At 45.8% G+C, this 15,599-nt stretch overlaps 1 protein-coding gene across 1 annotated transcript in view; it reads right to left on the bottom strand.

Annotated features, from left to right (window-relative positions):
* Positions 1-1,192: 1,192 nt before the first annotated feature.
* GRXCR1 (glutaredoxin and cysteine rich domain containing 1) overlaps positions 1,193-15,599 on the bottom strand; it is a 52,505-nt gene continuing 38,098 nt past the window's right edge. The window contains exons 3-4 of the mRNA XM_028744995.2: positions 2,817-2,882; positions 1,193-1,520 (exon numbers count right to left, since the gene is read on the bottom strand). Of these exons, the coding sequence (XP_028600828.2) occupies positions 1,341-1,520; positions 2,817-2,882 (246 nt within the window). The 3' untranslated portion in view covers positions 1,193-1,340. The remainder of the gene's footprint in view (positions 1,521-2,816; positions 2,883-15,599) is intronic.

The raw sequence follows: 15,599 nt of genomic DNA, 5'->3' as shown, positions 1-15,599 counted from the left end.
TGATATATTCCTGTGCATGGATTGTGCCATTTAAATCAGAACCAGTGAAGGCAGTGAAAACAGTGAATGATACCCCATGAACTAGCAATTCCTTGGACCAAATGATAGAGGATTACTATACATTCTGCATAGGTGGTTGGCTACACATTAATCTTTAGTTGTCGACACAGCTCAATGGCCCATAACAGGAAGCCTTAAACACTGCAGGCCACAATACCTCGAGGAACACCTCTCTCCATTTGAACCTATCCCGACCCTGAGATCATCTTCCGAGGCCCTTCTTCGTGTGCAATCTGAACGAGAGGTCTGGAGGGTGGCAACACGAGAACAGGCCTTTTCTGTAGTGGCTCCCCGTTTGTGGGATGCTCTCCAAAGGGAGATTTGTCTGATGCCTTCATTATATACTTTTAGTCACCAGGCAAAAATATTCCCCTTTGACCAGGCCTTTGGCTGACTGACATCCAATGCCCTTTTCAAACATTTCAGAGAGGGGAGGGATTATTGGGTTGTTCCTGTTTTTTATTTCTATTATGTATTTTGTGTTTTTGTATTGTGATGTTATGCTTTGAACCGCCCCGAGACCTGCGGGTATAGGGCGCTATACAAATTTCATAAATAAAAATAAAAAAGTAGACGTATGAGAACCCCCAGGAATTAGCCATACATCAAAAGGTGTGCTGCTCTCAGACATTCACCCCAATTCCTCTGAGGCTGAAACGCTGAAGTGCAGCTCAAAAAACCTTGAGAGCACTTGGCAGCAAATCTACAGTTCGCCGAATTCTCTTCTAACTTGATGGAAATGTCATAGCAATGTGCTCAGCTATTATTTAATCAACACAAGGTGTTGTTGTTGTTGTTGTTGTTGTTTTGTAGATGTACTATACAGTCGTACCTTGGAAGTACAACGGAATCTGTTCTGAAAGTCCGTTCGACTTCCAAAGCATTTGACTTCCCAAGCGTGGCTTCTGATTGGCTGCAGGAAGCTCCTGCAGCCAATTGGAAGCTGCGGAAGCCCCGCCGAATGTTCAGTTTCCGAAAGAATGTTCGCAAACTGGAACAGTCACTTTTGATTATTTGGGAGCCAAAACATTTGAGAACTAGGCATGTTCGAAAACCAAGGTACAACTATACCAGCTTTTTATACGTTGAGTTTCAGGTAACTGTGAGATCTCACCACATAAAGGACTCCAGCAACTTTTTATTTTATTTTATTTTTTACAAATGGACGTTTATTGACTGAATTAGACAAACATGGTGGTTTTCCTTAATATAAAATAGTATAACAAACTGCTGCATTGACATAATAAAATGAGGTTGTTTTTTGTATCAAGGCGCCATCCTTAGCTGAGGCAACTCTTGCAGCGTTGCAATCCGTTCTCGTTGCAAGCGGTGCACTTGAGGGCTTTGAATGAGTCCGTAAAACAGTTCCGAAACACTGACATCTTGCTCCCATGGCACGCTGAGCATGGAATAAAACCAAAGCCCCCACATGAGAGGCATTCATGAGGGTGCTGAACTCTCTGAGGGGGGGGGAGAGACAGAAACAAAGATGGCATCCTTTATTTGCATTATATTCTAAGGGCCAAACTGGACAGGGAATTAACTGTGAGAATGAAAGTAACTTACACATTTCTACTTATGTAAATACAGTGGTACCTCCGGTTGCGGACGGGATCCGTTCCGGAGCTCCAGTCGGATCCCGATGTTTTCGCAACGAGAGGTGCCTGTTCTGCGTGCACACACGGCACAATAAATTGCTTCTGCGCATGCACGAGGTGTGATAGAGCGCTACTGCGCATGCGTGCGCGGCGAAACCCGGAAATATACTTCCAGGTTTGCAGTGTGCATATCCCGAAGGATACTTAACAAGAGGGGCACTTAAGTACCACAGGGCCCTGGTCTCATGAGACAGAGCGTTCCACCAGGCCAGAGCCAGTGTTGAAAAGGCCCTGGCTCTGGTTGAGGCTAATCTAACTTCCTTAGGGCACGGGACCTCTAGGGTGTTGCTATTTATGGAACTTAAGGTCCTCCGTGGGGCATACCAGGAGAGGCCAAGTAACATTGTGATAATCTTGGTTGCCCTTTCCTGACTCTTCTCCAGTTCTATGGTGTCATTTTGGAGCCGAGGTGACCAAAACTGTACATGGGATTTAAGGTGTGGCCACACTATATATTAGCAGAATGGTGTTATAATATTGACAGTTTTATTTTTTGATTATTTTTTTTAATAATACTGATTTAATGATCCCTAGCATGGAATCCAACTTTTTCACAGCTGCCACAGACTGGGTCAACATCTTCACTAAGCTACCAGTTTGACCCAAAGGTCAGTCATTCCTGGTCTGTCACCACCAGTTCAGACCCAATGGGAACAAAGATGCAGAATTTTATGACTTCGCCACATGACAGAGAAGAGGACGAAAAGAAGATATGGGGCGGCCATTTTGTTTGGGGTGATATGTAGTTCTACCCTGAGCTGCCCTTTTCTCTATGTGAGGCACGTTTGAGTTTGTGTAATAGAGGCTGGGAGAGGTTGGGTGGCAGAGGCATGGGCATCAATTATATATACCGGGGCAGAACCACATATTACCTTCCTATGGCCATGTTCCTAAATTTATTTTTCCAGAATTAATACAAGTGTAGGGCCAACAGATACTTGTAGTGAAGAATGGGCAAAAGGTTGGAGACATTCATATTGATGTTCCCTTACAAAGAAATTATAATTCATCTGTGAGCTTACCACAGAACACTATGTATGTAACTAATGTACGAGAACGGTATTTTAATGTGTCATCTTTTATAACCTCATCAATTACCTCAATTTTGGTTAAGAGATCTTGCAGTTCCCCTGATTCATTCATTGACAAAATTTTCTCAGCACCCTGTAAAGTAAGAGACAAAATTTGTTAATGTAACGGCTGAGATATAAAGCTTTGTTGGAGTTTTTGTCTCGACAATTTTGCTGAAAGTTAGAAAACAGATGCTTTTTTTTTAAAAAAAAAAGAAATTTATTCACAATATCATCATACTTTTTCAGCTGGCCTATGTGTGCTTTGGCTGCTGAACACAGGATTATTACATATTGTATCTCATGTTAAGTTGTGGGTGAACATATCAGACGACACAGCGATTCTTCAACAGCTCTTGTTTATTCACAGGCCAGAACAGAACTGAGCTGAAGGACTCAGTCAGCCTGCTTATACAGAGCTCCAGTACAACGTAACTGTAACAACTTTCTGTAACTATCCAATCACTGAACGACACTTTCGATCCTTCATTTGCATAACTATCTACAGTATCCATCCAATCACTGAACGACACTTTCGATCCTTCATTTGCATAACTATCTACAGTATCCCCCTGCTAGCCCAGGGTGAGAACTTCAGTACATAACAGTATCTCATATATCTTGTACTACATGATCACTGCAATTCCCAGCCCCTCTTTTGCAATATATGCTTTCGTATAAATAAAAAACGGAAGGCACCTTGTTAATATGTCAAAGAGGCAATTTCTTATACATATAGTGCATCAGAGAATACACCTAAACGAGCATGAGAAAAACAGTATTTCTACTGTTCAAGCATTTCCAGCTTGAATTCATCTGGAGCATGTTGTGGATATGATGCCAGGGGAAGAAAGATGATGAAAAATACCATTATGACACTAAAATCAAGATCCAGCCGTGAATAATAAAAATAATTTAGGTTGAGTACATAGGACCCTGGGGAATTTCTGAGCTCTGAAGCAAGGCAGTAATGAAGAGGTTCTTCGTTTTTCTTCTTGAAAGTACAAAAGGTTACTGTAAAGAAAATTAAACTGCCAAAGAAGATATAAAACTTTCCTTTGGCTCTTTCTGCTAATCAGAGAGGACCTGTTGAGGAACTGAGCAACACTACCAGGGCATTTGTATTTAATGTGTGCGTTATTCAGGGGGCAGGGAGGGAGCGATTATACTTGCATATACTGGTTGCTAGGTGCAAGGAGTGTACCCATATCTTGGGCCCTCCGATAAGGGGTCAATTTGATTGTTTGTTTATTAGATTTCTATACCAGCTTTCACCCAAAGATCACAGGGCAGTTTACGATATAAAAACAAACAAAAATCCCAAAACGACAAATAATAACAACTCCCGCACCCTCGTTTAAAAGGCCGTAGATTGTTTAATTAGCCAAAGGCCTGGGAGAAGAGGAACGTTTTCGCCTGGCACTTAAAGATATGTAACGAAGGCGCCAGGCGAGCCTCCCTGGAGAGAGCATTCTACAACTGGGGAAGCCACCACAAAAAAGGCCTGTCCTTGTGTTGCCACCCTCTGGACCTCTTATGGAAGGGGCACATGAAGAAGGGCCTCAAATGATGATCTCAGGGTCCGGGTTGGTTCATATGGGGAGAGGCGGTCCTTGAGATATTGCAGTCCTGAGCCGTTTAAGGCTTTATAGGTCAAAACCAGCACTTTTAATTGGGCATGGAAACTCATTGGCAGCCAGGGCAGGATTGGCGTTATATGCAAACAGTCTTGCCCTGGTGAGCAACCTGGCCACTGAATTCTGCACCAGCTGAAGTTTCTGAACTTTGTTCATAGGCAGTCCCACCTATAATGTGTTGCAGTCATCTAGCCTAGAGGGTAAAAGGTAAAGGCAAAGGTACCCCTGCCCGTACGGCCAGTCTTGACAGACTCTGGGGTTGTGCGCCCATCTCACTCAAGAGGCCGGGGGCCAGCGCTGTCCGGAGACACTTCCGGGTCACGTGGCCAGCGTGACAAAGCTGCATCTGGCGAGCCAGCGCAGCACACGGAACGCCGTTTACCTTCCCGCTGGTAAGCGGTCCCTATTTATCTACTTGCACCCGGAGGTGCTTTCGAAGTGCTAGGTTGGCAGGCGCTGGGACCGAGCAACGGGAGCGCACCCCGCCGCGGGGATTCGAACCACCGACCTTTCGATCGGCAAGCCCTAGGCGCTGAGGCTTTTACCCACAGCGCCACCCGCGTCCCTAGCCTAGAGGGTACCAGAGCATAGAAGTTAGTCTATGTCCAGATAAGGGTGCAGCTGGACCAACAGACAAAGTTGATGGGATGCCCTCCACACCACCGAGGCCACCTGAGCCTCAAGCAACAGCAAAGAATCCAGGAGGACCCCCAAGCTACGTACCTACTCCTTCAGAGGTAGTGTGATCGCATCAAGAGCAGGCAACTTCCCATCCATCTGCTCTAGAGAACCACCCACTAACAGTGCCGCAGTCTGATCTGGACTGAGCTTCCATTTGTTTACCAGACTGCTCCTTATCAAACAGCCTCCACAAGTTAACCGGGGTCCCTTTGAAGCCTCCTTAGGTATTGCTATAAATGTCAAAGAGAAAGAAATGTGATGCCCCCAAATTACAGAAAGCCAAAATATCCCTGTCGGAGCAAAAACAAACCAAAGTTAGATAAGCCCTAGTCTCTAGCCAAGTCTCTAGCCCTAGTCTGGACAGTCCCTAACTTGCCAGGTCTCTTTGCAGGACTCTTTTCTCATAGGTAGGCATTTCCCTCGCAGCCTTCTTCACCAGCTACCCAAATTTCTGTATATCACTTTGATATCCCCTTGATCTGCCCATCTCCCATCACCATTGCACATCAGCAATGGTGGATGCCTCACCCTTGGTGTTTAATGGGCCTTGGGGCACCTGTCAGGTCTCCAAGTTCACCTTATACTCCCCAAATGAATAGATGCAGCAGGACATACATGTACATCACCCATTTTCATAATATACAGAAGCGGTCTAGGAACTCAGCTATGTTAGTCAAAAAACAGTGTTTTGAATGTGTTATAAACATGCAACACCAGATGGTGCTGGAGAGTAAAACAAAAATCTATGCAATTTTCCATAGTGGTGGTGTTTTTTTCTTTTGTTATAACAATTTAATTTTTGACTTATTTATAGTGGGGGGTTTTCCTGTGTGTAGATCCACCCTAGGACTGTAGTTCAGTTATTTTATACTGAGCTAGGGTACTGAAGACAGGAGTGCCTGGAATGCTCTGGTCCATGGGGTCATGAAGAGTCGGACACGACTAAACGACTAAACAACAACAATAGGGTACTGTATGTGAAATCAAGAGGTGCAGAGGGGTTCAGATCAAGTTCCATGGCTTCAGGTTTCTAAGTGCTATAGTCCAGAGAAACTGCCATTCTTCTGCTGCCGCCATTTTCAGGTTGTAAAGATCCTACAGAGACTAGGCCCACACACAAAAAAGCTTCATTGAAACTGAGAGTGTCTGAGAATGAGGCCGGGAATTTTTCTCTGAAAACAGTCTACTCCCTGGGAAAAGAAAGGAAAGGAAGGGCTGGGGAAGGGGAAGGGGAAGGGAAGGGGTGGGGAAGGAAAGGAAAGGAAAGGAAAGGAAAGGAAAGGAAAGGAAAGGAAAGGAAAGGAAAGGAAAGGAAAGGAAAGGAAACTTCTCCTTAACATCAGTTCTGTCTGCACCCAAGAGAGGCATCACCCCAATGCTTGAGAATTACTGCCCCACATGTGCATTTTGAACAAAGATGATGCATTTAGAAGTGCAGCAAATAACAGCAGCAGTGTTGATCATGCCTTTTCTATGTAGCTACATGAAGCCATGCGATTTAATACTTTTTTAACAATTAAAAATGTTTCCTTACCACAACAAAAGAAAAGTACATTTCTCCAGAAGAAACAAAAAAATACAATACTGCAAGCATTTCAATGCTTCATCTGGTGTCACTGTGACATCAAGCGATTGATGTCAGGTGACTGTGTGGTTTCAAAGACACCTACTGGCTGGATCCAGTTTCCCACTCCTTTCCTATACAGTCGCACATTGGATCCCAAATGCCTTGGCACTCGGACGTTTTGGCTCCTGAATGCTGCAAACCCAGAAGTGAGCTTCCTGCAGCCAATCAGAAGCCATGCTTTGGTTTCCGAACGTTTTGGAAGTCGAACGGACTTCCGGAACAGATTCCTTTGGACTTCCAAGGTACGACTGCAATTTTATCAGCAGTTCTTATAAAGCTGGGGCCTTTAAGGTATGGTTACCAGACGTCCCCCTTTCCCAGGGACAGTTCCCGGATTTCCAAATCTGTCCCTGGACAAAATCCGTCCCCGGAATGTCCCCGGATTTCATTTAATGTCCCCGGATTTATATTTTAAGTGTTGTAGATTTATTAGTAGGGGATGAATGTTGCGTGATTGGTTCAACGGCACAAGACACATCATATGGGGACTTCTGGTGAGGCAAAATGGCAGATGCCACGACAGTGAGCAGCTCCTGAAGCCAGCCAGAGCCAACTGTGCTACCAGGCTGGCTCCGGGGTGCTGAGACTGCTGCTGCCGCTGCCACTGCCAAGGGGGAACTGGGGACGCCCAGCACATCAACTGGGGGAACCGCTGACACACATCCCACGACCCAAATCCCAAATTGAGCCGGGAGTGACTGCCCAGCGGCACTCTGGGGCCAGTAAAACCCCCGGAGTCGATGCAGGGAGAAGGAGGAGAGGAGAAGGAGAAGGAAGAGCGAGAAAGAGGAAGGAGAAAAAAGAAGGGAGCTGCTGCCGCCGCTGAGGAGGAGAGGTAGAAGAGGGCAAGGACATGTGGCTGAGCCCAGGCCCGACCCGAGCCTACTCCACAGCGGCTAGCGCTCCAAGAGAGCAGGCCGGGGCCCAGAGGAACGCAGTGTGACAGAGGAGACCACAGAAGAGAAGATATTACTTCTTCATTTTTTTAAAAAAAAAAATTAAAATAACTTATTTTCTCTTTTCAAAAAAATAGTGTCCCCAGATTCTTTGAAAAAAATCTGGTAACCATACTTTAAGGTGACTGCTAGATTTACCACCACTGCTTTATGCAAGCAGTGTGGTGAGCTGGTTGTGCCAGTTTGGCAACTTGCTTACTTTGTTTAGTGCTTTGATTGACGATCTGGGTACAGGAGCTGTTTGGTGTTTCTAAATAGCCTTAAAATAAAATATCTACTTGCATAGGCAAGCAGGCTGTAAGTTTATAATTTCTCGGCCATTGTCAGGGCTCCCCCAACCCTTTCTCAATACCTTTCAATACCTGGAAATGAGAAGCGCCCAGGCTCCTTTTTACATAACCTTCTAGTCGAAATAGTTTCATTATGTATGCTTCATCGTTATCCCAGCAGAGGGCATGATTCGTTTTCAGATATAAGCAGCCCTTGGCCAATATAAATGTTACAGACACACTAAAGTGCACTTAACAATATGGACAGAGGCTAGCTAATGCCATGAGATGATTTATCCTTACTTGGATGTGGACTCAATAAGGCTGTGCACCACATTTGAAAAACATAGTTGATGAATCTTCTGCCTTTCAACTTACTAATTAATTGATAAAATGTATTGATGGCAAACCCTTAAAACAGGTGTCTTTGGAGGATCCAGCAGGAAGTATTAGAAAGCGTACAATTTAATTAAACAGAAACCACTACTCATTGTTAGAAGGAAAGGACATCTTTCGCAGTGGCGTAGCGTGGGTTGTCAGCACCCGGGGCAAGGCAAGTAATTTGCGCCCCCTAACCTGTGGATTTGCGCCCCCTAACCCGTGGATTTGCGCCCCCTAACCTGTGGATTTGCCCTAACCCCAGATGTTGCGCCCGGTGTGGCCCGCCCCCCCCCTGCACCCCCCACGCTACGCCACTGATCTTTCGTCCGTCCCCCCTTTGCAATTCAACTAACTTCTCTCCAAAGGTTGCTGGAATACAACTCCCATCATCCCTGATCACTAGCTATTCTGACAGGGGCTGATGGAGGTTGGAGTCCAACAACATCTGGAAAAGCACATGTTCCTTATCCCTAGCATATAAGATGGGGTAATAAGCAGTTTTGGGGTGCGGGTGGCGCTGTGGGTTAAAACCACAGAGCCTAGAACTTGCCGATCAGAAAGTCGGTGGTTCGAATCCCCGCGATGGGGTGAGCTCCCGTTGCTCGGTCCCTGCTCCTGCCAACCTAGCAGTTCAAAAGCACGTTATGTGCATGTAGATAAATAGGTACCGTTCCAGCGGGAAGGTAAACGGCGTTTCTGTGCGCTGCTCTGGTTCGCCAGAAGCGGCTTAGTCATGCTGGCCACATGACCCGGAAGCTGTACGCCGGCTCCCTCAGCCTATAGAGCGAGATGAGTGCGCAACCCCAGAGTTGGTCACGACTGGACCTAATGGTCAGGGGTCCCTTTACCTTTACCTTTAATAAGCAGTTTTATCCCATGTTTTCAGGTGCCAGGTGGGCACAGCAAAGAGACCTGCCTCAAACCCGTGACCAGCAACTGGATCCATTTAGGACCCAGAACTCCACTCCTTCCTTACCCCAGGAAACATCCTGAATGACACTACCATCAATAGCTGTCACCCACTCACACTTTTGGCAGGCACAGCAGAGACATCCACATTGGGGCCTCCACTGTCAAGAGTCTGGTGGAGCCAACATGGAGGAGCCTCTCCACTGCATCCAAACCCATCCCAGTGCCGCAGATGAGGGGATTGGACTTTGGATTGCTCTGTTAGTCTCTCACTTGGATGAGGTAGAAAGTGAACCACCATACCTGTTTATACATGATAGCAGTGATTCCTGCCGCTTTCTTTTTTGAGACTCCTGGGACTGAAGGAATTGCAGCAATCCCGACAGTCCTACTTGTAATTCACACACTAGCTGCTCTGTGAGACTGTGGCCTCTAAACTGTGGTCCTACTGAGCCTCTTGGGCTTGCTGATCAGAAGGTCGGTGGTTCGAATCCCTGCAAAGGGGTGAGCTCCCGTTGCTCTGTCCCAGCTCCTGCCAGCCTAGCAGTTGGAAAGCATACCAGTGCAAGTAGATAAATAGGTATTGCTGTGGTGGGAAGGTAAACGACGTTTCTGTGTGCTCTGGTTTCTGTCACGGTGTCCTGTTGCACCAGAAGCGGTTTAGTCATACTGGCCACAACACGACCCGGAAAGCTGTCTGTGGACAAATGCCGGCTCCCTCAGCCTGAAATTGAGATGAGCGCCACAACCCCATAGTCACCTTTGACTGGACTCAACTGTCCAAGGGTCCTTTACCTATACCCTACATGTATTTGTCCTTAAGATTCTTTCAAGTGCCCCATTTGATTTTTGAAAAGGTCTTCACAACAGGAGTTTCATACCTGCGTAGCTACAGGGTTGGATAATTTTGTTTTGTTTCAAATCAATTCCACACAATTTTGCCAAGTCAGGTCAGGATGTTGTGGTTTCTCACAAGTGAAAGCTATTTCCCTTCCTGTTAAAGGGCATGAACTGGGTTAACAGGACAGATTTATTGATCAGCTGCTGGTAAAAATGTAAGGAAACATAGGGTGATTTTTTTCATTTTCATCTGTTATAATAATTTATCTATAAATATATGGGTCATATTTCTTCAATATACTCAAGGAGCCTTGTGTAACAAAAAGGAGACTGCAAAACAAAACAAACCTGATAAAGGATAAAACTAAAGAACACATTTTTTAAAAAAATCCACATATTTTCACACTCCTTACGGCATTGAGAATAAAATAGGCTTGCTAAATTTATTCCAGCAATATTCTACCAGATGACGAAAATACTTCAGAAAGACTAGACTATACGTTCTGCTATTGACCCCAATGTGCTTCTGTAAATAAATAGATGGCATTCGTTTCATGACAATCTGATAAGATCAGCTGCAGTACATTGAGCTGTTTCCCCAGCAGTCCAAAAGAACTAAAATTATATCATGCTCAGCATACAAGCTTTCAAGCAGAGAAAATAAAACTCTTCCATGAACTACCTTAAGACTCATAAAAAAATTTCATTGGCTTTTAAAAAGTATTGCCCAAAGTGTGTGTGTGTGTGTGTGTGTGTGTGTGTGTGTGTGTGTGTTGGAGTGTTTTTGGGCTGCCTTTCAGAGCATATACTCTCAGAAGACTGTTTACAATACACAAAACAATTGTAAAAGCAGATAAGATTAAAACACTATTTAAAGCGCAACACATCGATGGCAAATGAAACCGCATCATTATAGCTCAGTTAAAATGTAATGTGAGCAGCAGCAGCAGCAGCATGAAGAAGAAGAAGAAGAAGAAGAAGAAGAAGAAGAAGAAGAAGAAGAAGAAGAAGAAGGAGAAGGAGAAGGAGAAGGAGAAGGAGAAGGAGAAGAAGAAGAGGAGGAGGAGGAGGAGTTTGGATTTGATATCCTGCCTTTCACTCCCTTTAAGGAGTCTCCAAGCGGCTAACAATCTCCTTTCCCTTCCTCCCCCACAACAAACACTCTGTGAGGTGAGTGGGGCTGAGATACTTCAGAGAAGTGTGACTGGCCCAAGGTCACCCAGCAGCTGCATGTGGAGGAGCGGAGACGCGAACCCGGTTCCCCAGATTACGAGACTACCGCTCTTAACCACCACACCACACTGGCTCTTAAAACCATCAAGAAAAAAACGACCTGAATTCAAATCACCAATATATCTCCTTGGATAATGGGTTCCATAGAGGTGGCGCATGCTCCCACATAAAAGCCCCCCTTGTGCCTGACAACCAGAGGCGCCAAGTTCCCCAAAGATTGTGGGGGCCCAGCGCACATCACACACCTGTGACATCACACCTGTGACGCAAGCATGACATCACATTTGGAAGAGGCCAAGCGCTCTGGAGGATCCAGCCACTAAAGCTGCCCTGCGCTCAACTCCATACTCAGCCTGCTCTGTCCCCTCAACATTCAGGGGGCCTGGCCCCCTTCCAATAAAATCTGAGAGCACCTGCTGCCGACTTATTTTATCTTAGCAGTGGGGCTCTGAAGCTGATCTCAGTTCATGGGCAGCCTTATGCAGGTGAAGGGAGTCCTATAGGAAACTGCCAATTGAGGAGAAATTACCAGATTCTTCGCTCCATAAGACGCACCTTTTTCTTCCTAAAAAGTAAGGGGAAATGTCTGTGCATCTTATGGAGCGAATGCCTGGTTCCTGGAGCCGAATTGCCCAGGAGCAAAAAGCAGATTGTGCTTTTTATTTTTAGAAAGAAGGAAGGGGGTGTTGGAACAAAGCCGCTGATCGGCAAGCAATCAGGAGGGAGACCTAGCCACTGTGATCCACGTGACGGTCACCTCCAGACTGGTTTATTGTAACTCACTCTACGTGGGGCTGCCCTTGAGACTGACCCAGAAACTCCAGCAGGTGCAGAATGCCACAGCGAGACTCCTTATGGGGTCTTCGCTGCGAGATCATATCCATCCGGTATTATACCAGCTGCACTGGCTCCCGGTGGAGTACAGGATCAGGTTTAAGGTGCTGGTTTTAACCTTTAAAGCCCTATACGGCCTAGGACCCTCGTACCTACGGACCGCCTCTCCTGGTATGTCCCACAGAGAAATTTACGGTCTGCAAATAAAAACATCCTAAAGATCCCAGGCCACAGAGAGCTCAGGCTGGCCTCAACTAGAGCCAGGGCTTTCTCGGCCGCGGCTCCAATCTGGTGGAACGCTCTGTCACAAGAGACTAGGGCCCTGCAGGACCTGACATCCTTCCGCAGGGCCTGCAAGACAGAGCTGTTCCACCAGGCCTTTGGTCAGGGCGCAGCCTGACCCCCTCCTCTGGCAATCTGCACAGAATTTTGCTTGATGGTTGCCATTAATTTGATTTTAATTTGATCTAATTAATTTTATAATGAATGTTTTTAGAATGTTAGACTATTTTGACTGTTGTTAGCCGCCCTGAGCCCAGCTTCGGCTGGGGAGGGCGGGATATAAATAAAATTTATTATTATTATTATTATAAGGCTGTGGGTAAAGGAATCTGCCAGGGGAGGGGGGGGGGGTAAAGACAGGGAACTTGCAAGTAGAGGAGACAGGAATACTAAAACAAGCAATGAGGAGATAAATTAGAAGTAAAGGAGGAACAAAAAACTTCTCCAGCTAAGGAAAATACACTAAGGCAAACAAGAGGGAAGAGGGTGTTGAAAGGAAGCAGCTGATTGGCAAGCGATCAGGAGGGAGATAAGGGACACTAGTGATAAAGGAGGCTGCCTGGGAGGGGGGGAGGTAAAAGCCTATGGATCCTCAGGATTTTTGCACTGGGTCACCCCAAATTCACCATCAGATCACATAGCATGTCCATGGCTACAGCCTGCACCAAAAAAACCACACATCCACTGTTTCGTGGGGCCACAATGGAGCAAAAACCTGGTTACAAAGCATGGATCCACATTGATTCTCAGGATTCTGATACCCCAAACTCACCGTCAAATCACATATCATGTCTGTGGCCACAGCATGAACCACAAAAATCAAACATCCACTGTTTCGTTCAGAATATATATATTTTTCTTGTTTTCCTCCTCTTAAAAACTAGGTGCGTCTTATGGTCAGGTGTGTCTTATGGAGCGAAAAATACGGTAATCTTAGTCATGACTCCACTCTCCTTTTGATTGGGAGGGGGGAAGTTGAAAACAACTTGAGTTAGAAGATAAGGCAGTTATTCAAAAGTAAGTGGAAGGTTGGAAAGATGAAGCCAGAAACCTGAAGAGAAGAAGAAAGGGAAGAGAAGAAAAGGGCTGAAATGCTGAAAAGCCTTAGAGAACCCAGCTGGGCACTATGGCAGAAAGGAGCCAGAATGAGACCACAAAGTGGCTTGGAAGGCAAACTGAAAGATACAAATCAATACACCCTTGCTTGGTGTATCGATAAACTTGTATGCATTTATCTCTCTCTTTTTAGCTCTTATGAGTTTGCTCAAACAGTCAAATTAGTTCTTTTTCCTAAAATGACGTAACTCAAAAACTGTGTAAGTTGCTGCCTTAACAAGCCCTTAAGTAGGCTGAGAAACATAATGGCCGTTTAAGTAGGCAGCTTGTCTTCCAAACTGATGCGGCAGCCTAAAAAGCAAACTGTCTTGTCACTAAAAACCTGCATCGAAAAGGTAATACCTAGAAAGGCCTAGAAAGTACAGAAAATTCTGACAGCTCTCAGACAGGTCAGGCGCTGTCAAAATGATGGGCGCAGGTGGGGAGAGTTTGACTGTGAGTAAGAGCATGGAACTGCGGAGAATGCTATCTGTGGAGCCCGGACCTCGCAGCGCACATTCGGTAGCTGAGGTAGGGTCTCGCTGCAGACAGAAAGTGGCAAATTTCTGCCGCCACTGCGCCGACTCCCATTCAGAAGCAACTCACTGACATTTCAAGCATTAGTGACGGTGGCAAGCTGTGCTGCTTAGAAAACATTGCCAAGACTTGCAAAACGAGGCTGGAGGACCAATTTGACAGAAATTGCAGGAAAAATAAAGACTTGGGTCAAACGGTTTGCTTAGCAGAAAATTGGTCAGAGGCCTTGTTATTTACCCTGTGCCTAAATGCCGGCGTAGGCTGAGCCGGTGAAAATCTAGAAGGTTAATAGGCTGTTTAGTGGTGGAAACAAGAGCAAAATTTAGGTATCCACTTGGTGGCAGTGGTGAAATTAAGAAGAAGGAGGAGTTGGTTTGGCTAGCGTACGCCCCTTCCCTCTGATGGTACAGACCACAGCCTTTGACATCACGTACGTACATGGCCTTGATGCGTAATAGAATTTTGACTTTCTCAAAAGTACTGAACCTAGACTCTAAAGTCAAGGTAGGTAGCATTTATAATTTTTTATTTTTAAAAACCACCAGATGATACTGAATTTAGAGATCTGATCCATAACATAGATCAGGCTCTCCAACCTGGTGCGAGCCTGCTGGCTGAGGCTGATGGGAGTTGTAGTCCAAAAGTTCTGGAGGGCACCAGGTTGGGAAAGACTTCTGTAGATGTTTAGGGAACCTGATTTAAGGGTTTTCACTAACATAGCATTTGAGAAACGCATCCTTGTGTGTGGGCTTTTAAGTGACATCCCAGTGGCGGACCTTGAGGTCTCAAATTCCAGCAGCGCCATGTGTGATGCCAAAATTTGGCATCCCCCACCTCTCATGCTCCATTCTAAATAATGGTTGTGGCATTCCCTGTGTCCCCCCTCCCTGGCTCTGAACCCAAACTCTTAAATCTGCCTCTGCCAGTGGATAAGAGCCAGGACTCAAACAACTGCCCCCCCCCTCTTTCTTTCATCCCCCATGATGATGCCCACTGTGGCTGCAAAAAACCCAAACAAACCACCTAATGAGTTATAACGATGTCTGAAACCTGCCTGTTTATTTTCATACGCCTTTCTGCCATGCCACATAATTGGAATAGCAGATCCTGCCATGGGGATCCTGGCTTGACCTCCTGGCCACTGAGTCATTTCTGCTTACTGGTCAGAGCATGGGGAAGGCAGTGTTAGGATATAGTTCCGTTCCACCTTAAAAGGAACAGGCATGACTGTTGTGTGTCACAGGCCTGTTTACTTCCAGCACAAGCTTGCTGGGAACTTCCGTTTGTATACTGCTGTTTGCTGGACACGAAGGGAAGCAGACATGTTTTTCCTTTGTTCCTGATGCTGGACAAACACTTGTCAATAATGCTTACATGTGCTTCTGTCCGCCACTTCCGTTGTGAGGATTTATTCACTCTGCTGATAAGAGCGTGCACAGCTTCTGAACGTATCGGAGGCTCGTGTCGCTGATTGATGCTGTTCTGAGAACCGGTGTTCGCCTGGCTGCCGGCATGGTATAAGCACCTGGG

Source organism: Podarcis muralis, chromosome 9 (genome assembly GCF_964188315.1).
Source record: "Podarcis muralis chromosome 9, rPodMur119.hap1.1, whole genome shotgun sequence".
NCBI classification, from domain to species: Eukaryota; Metazoa; Chordata; class Lepidosauria; order Squamata; family Lacertidae; genus Podarcis; species Podarcis muralis.
The sequence above is the reverse complement of the archived record's forward strand: the minus strand, read 5'-3'. Positions and strand labels throughout refer to the sequence as shown.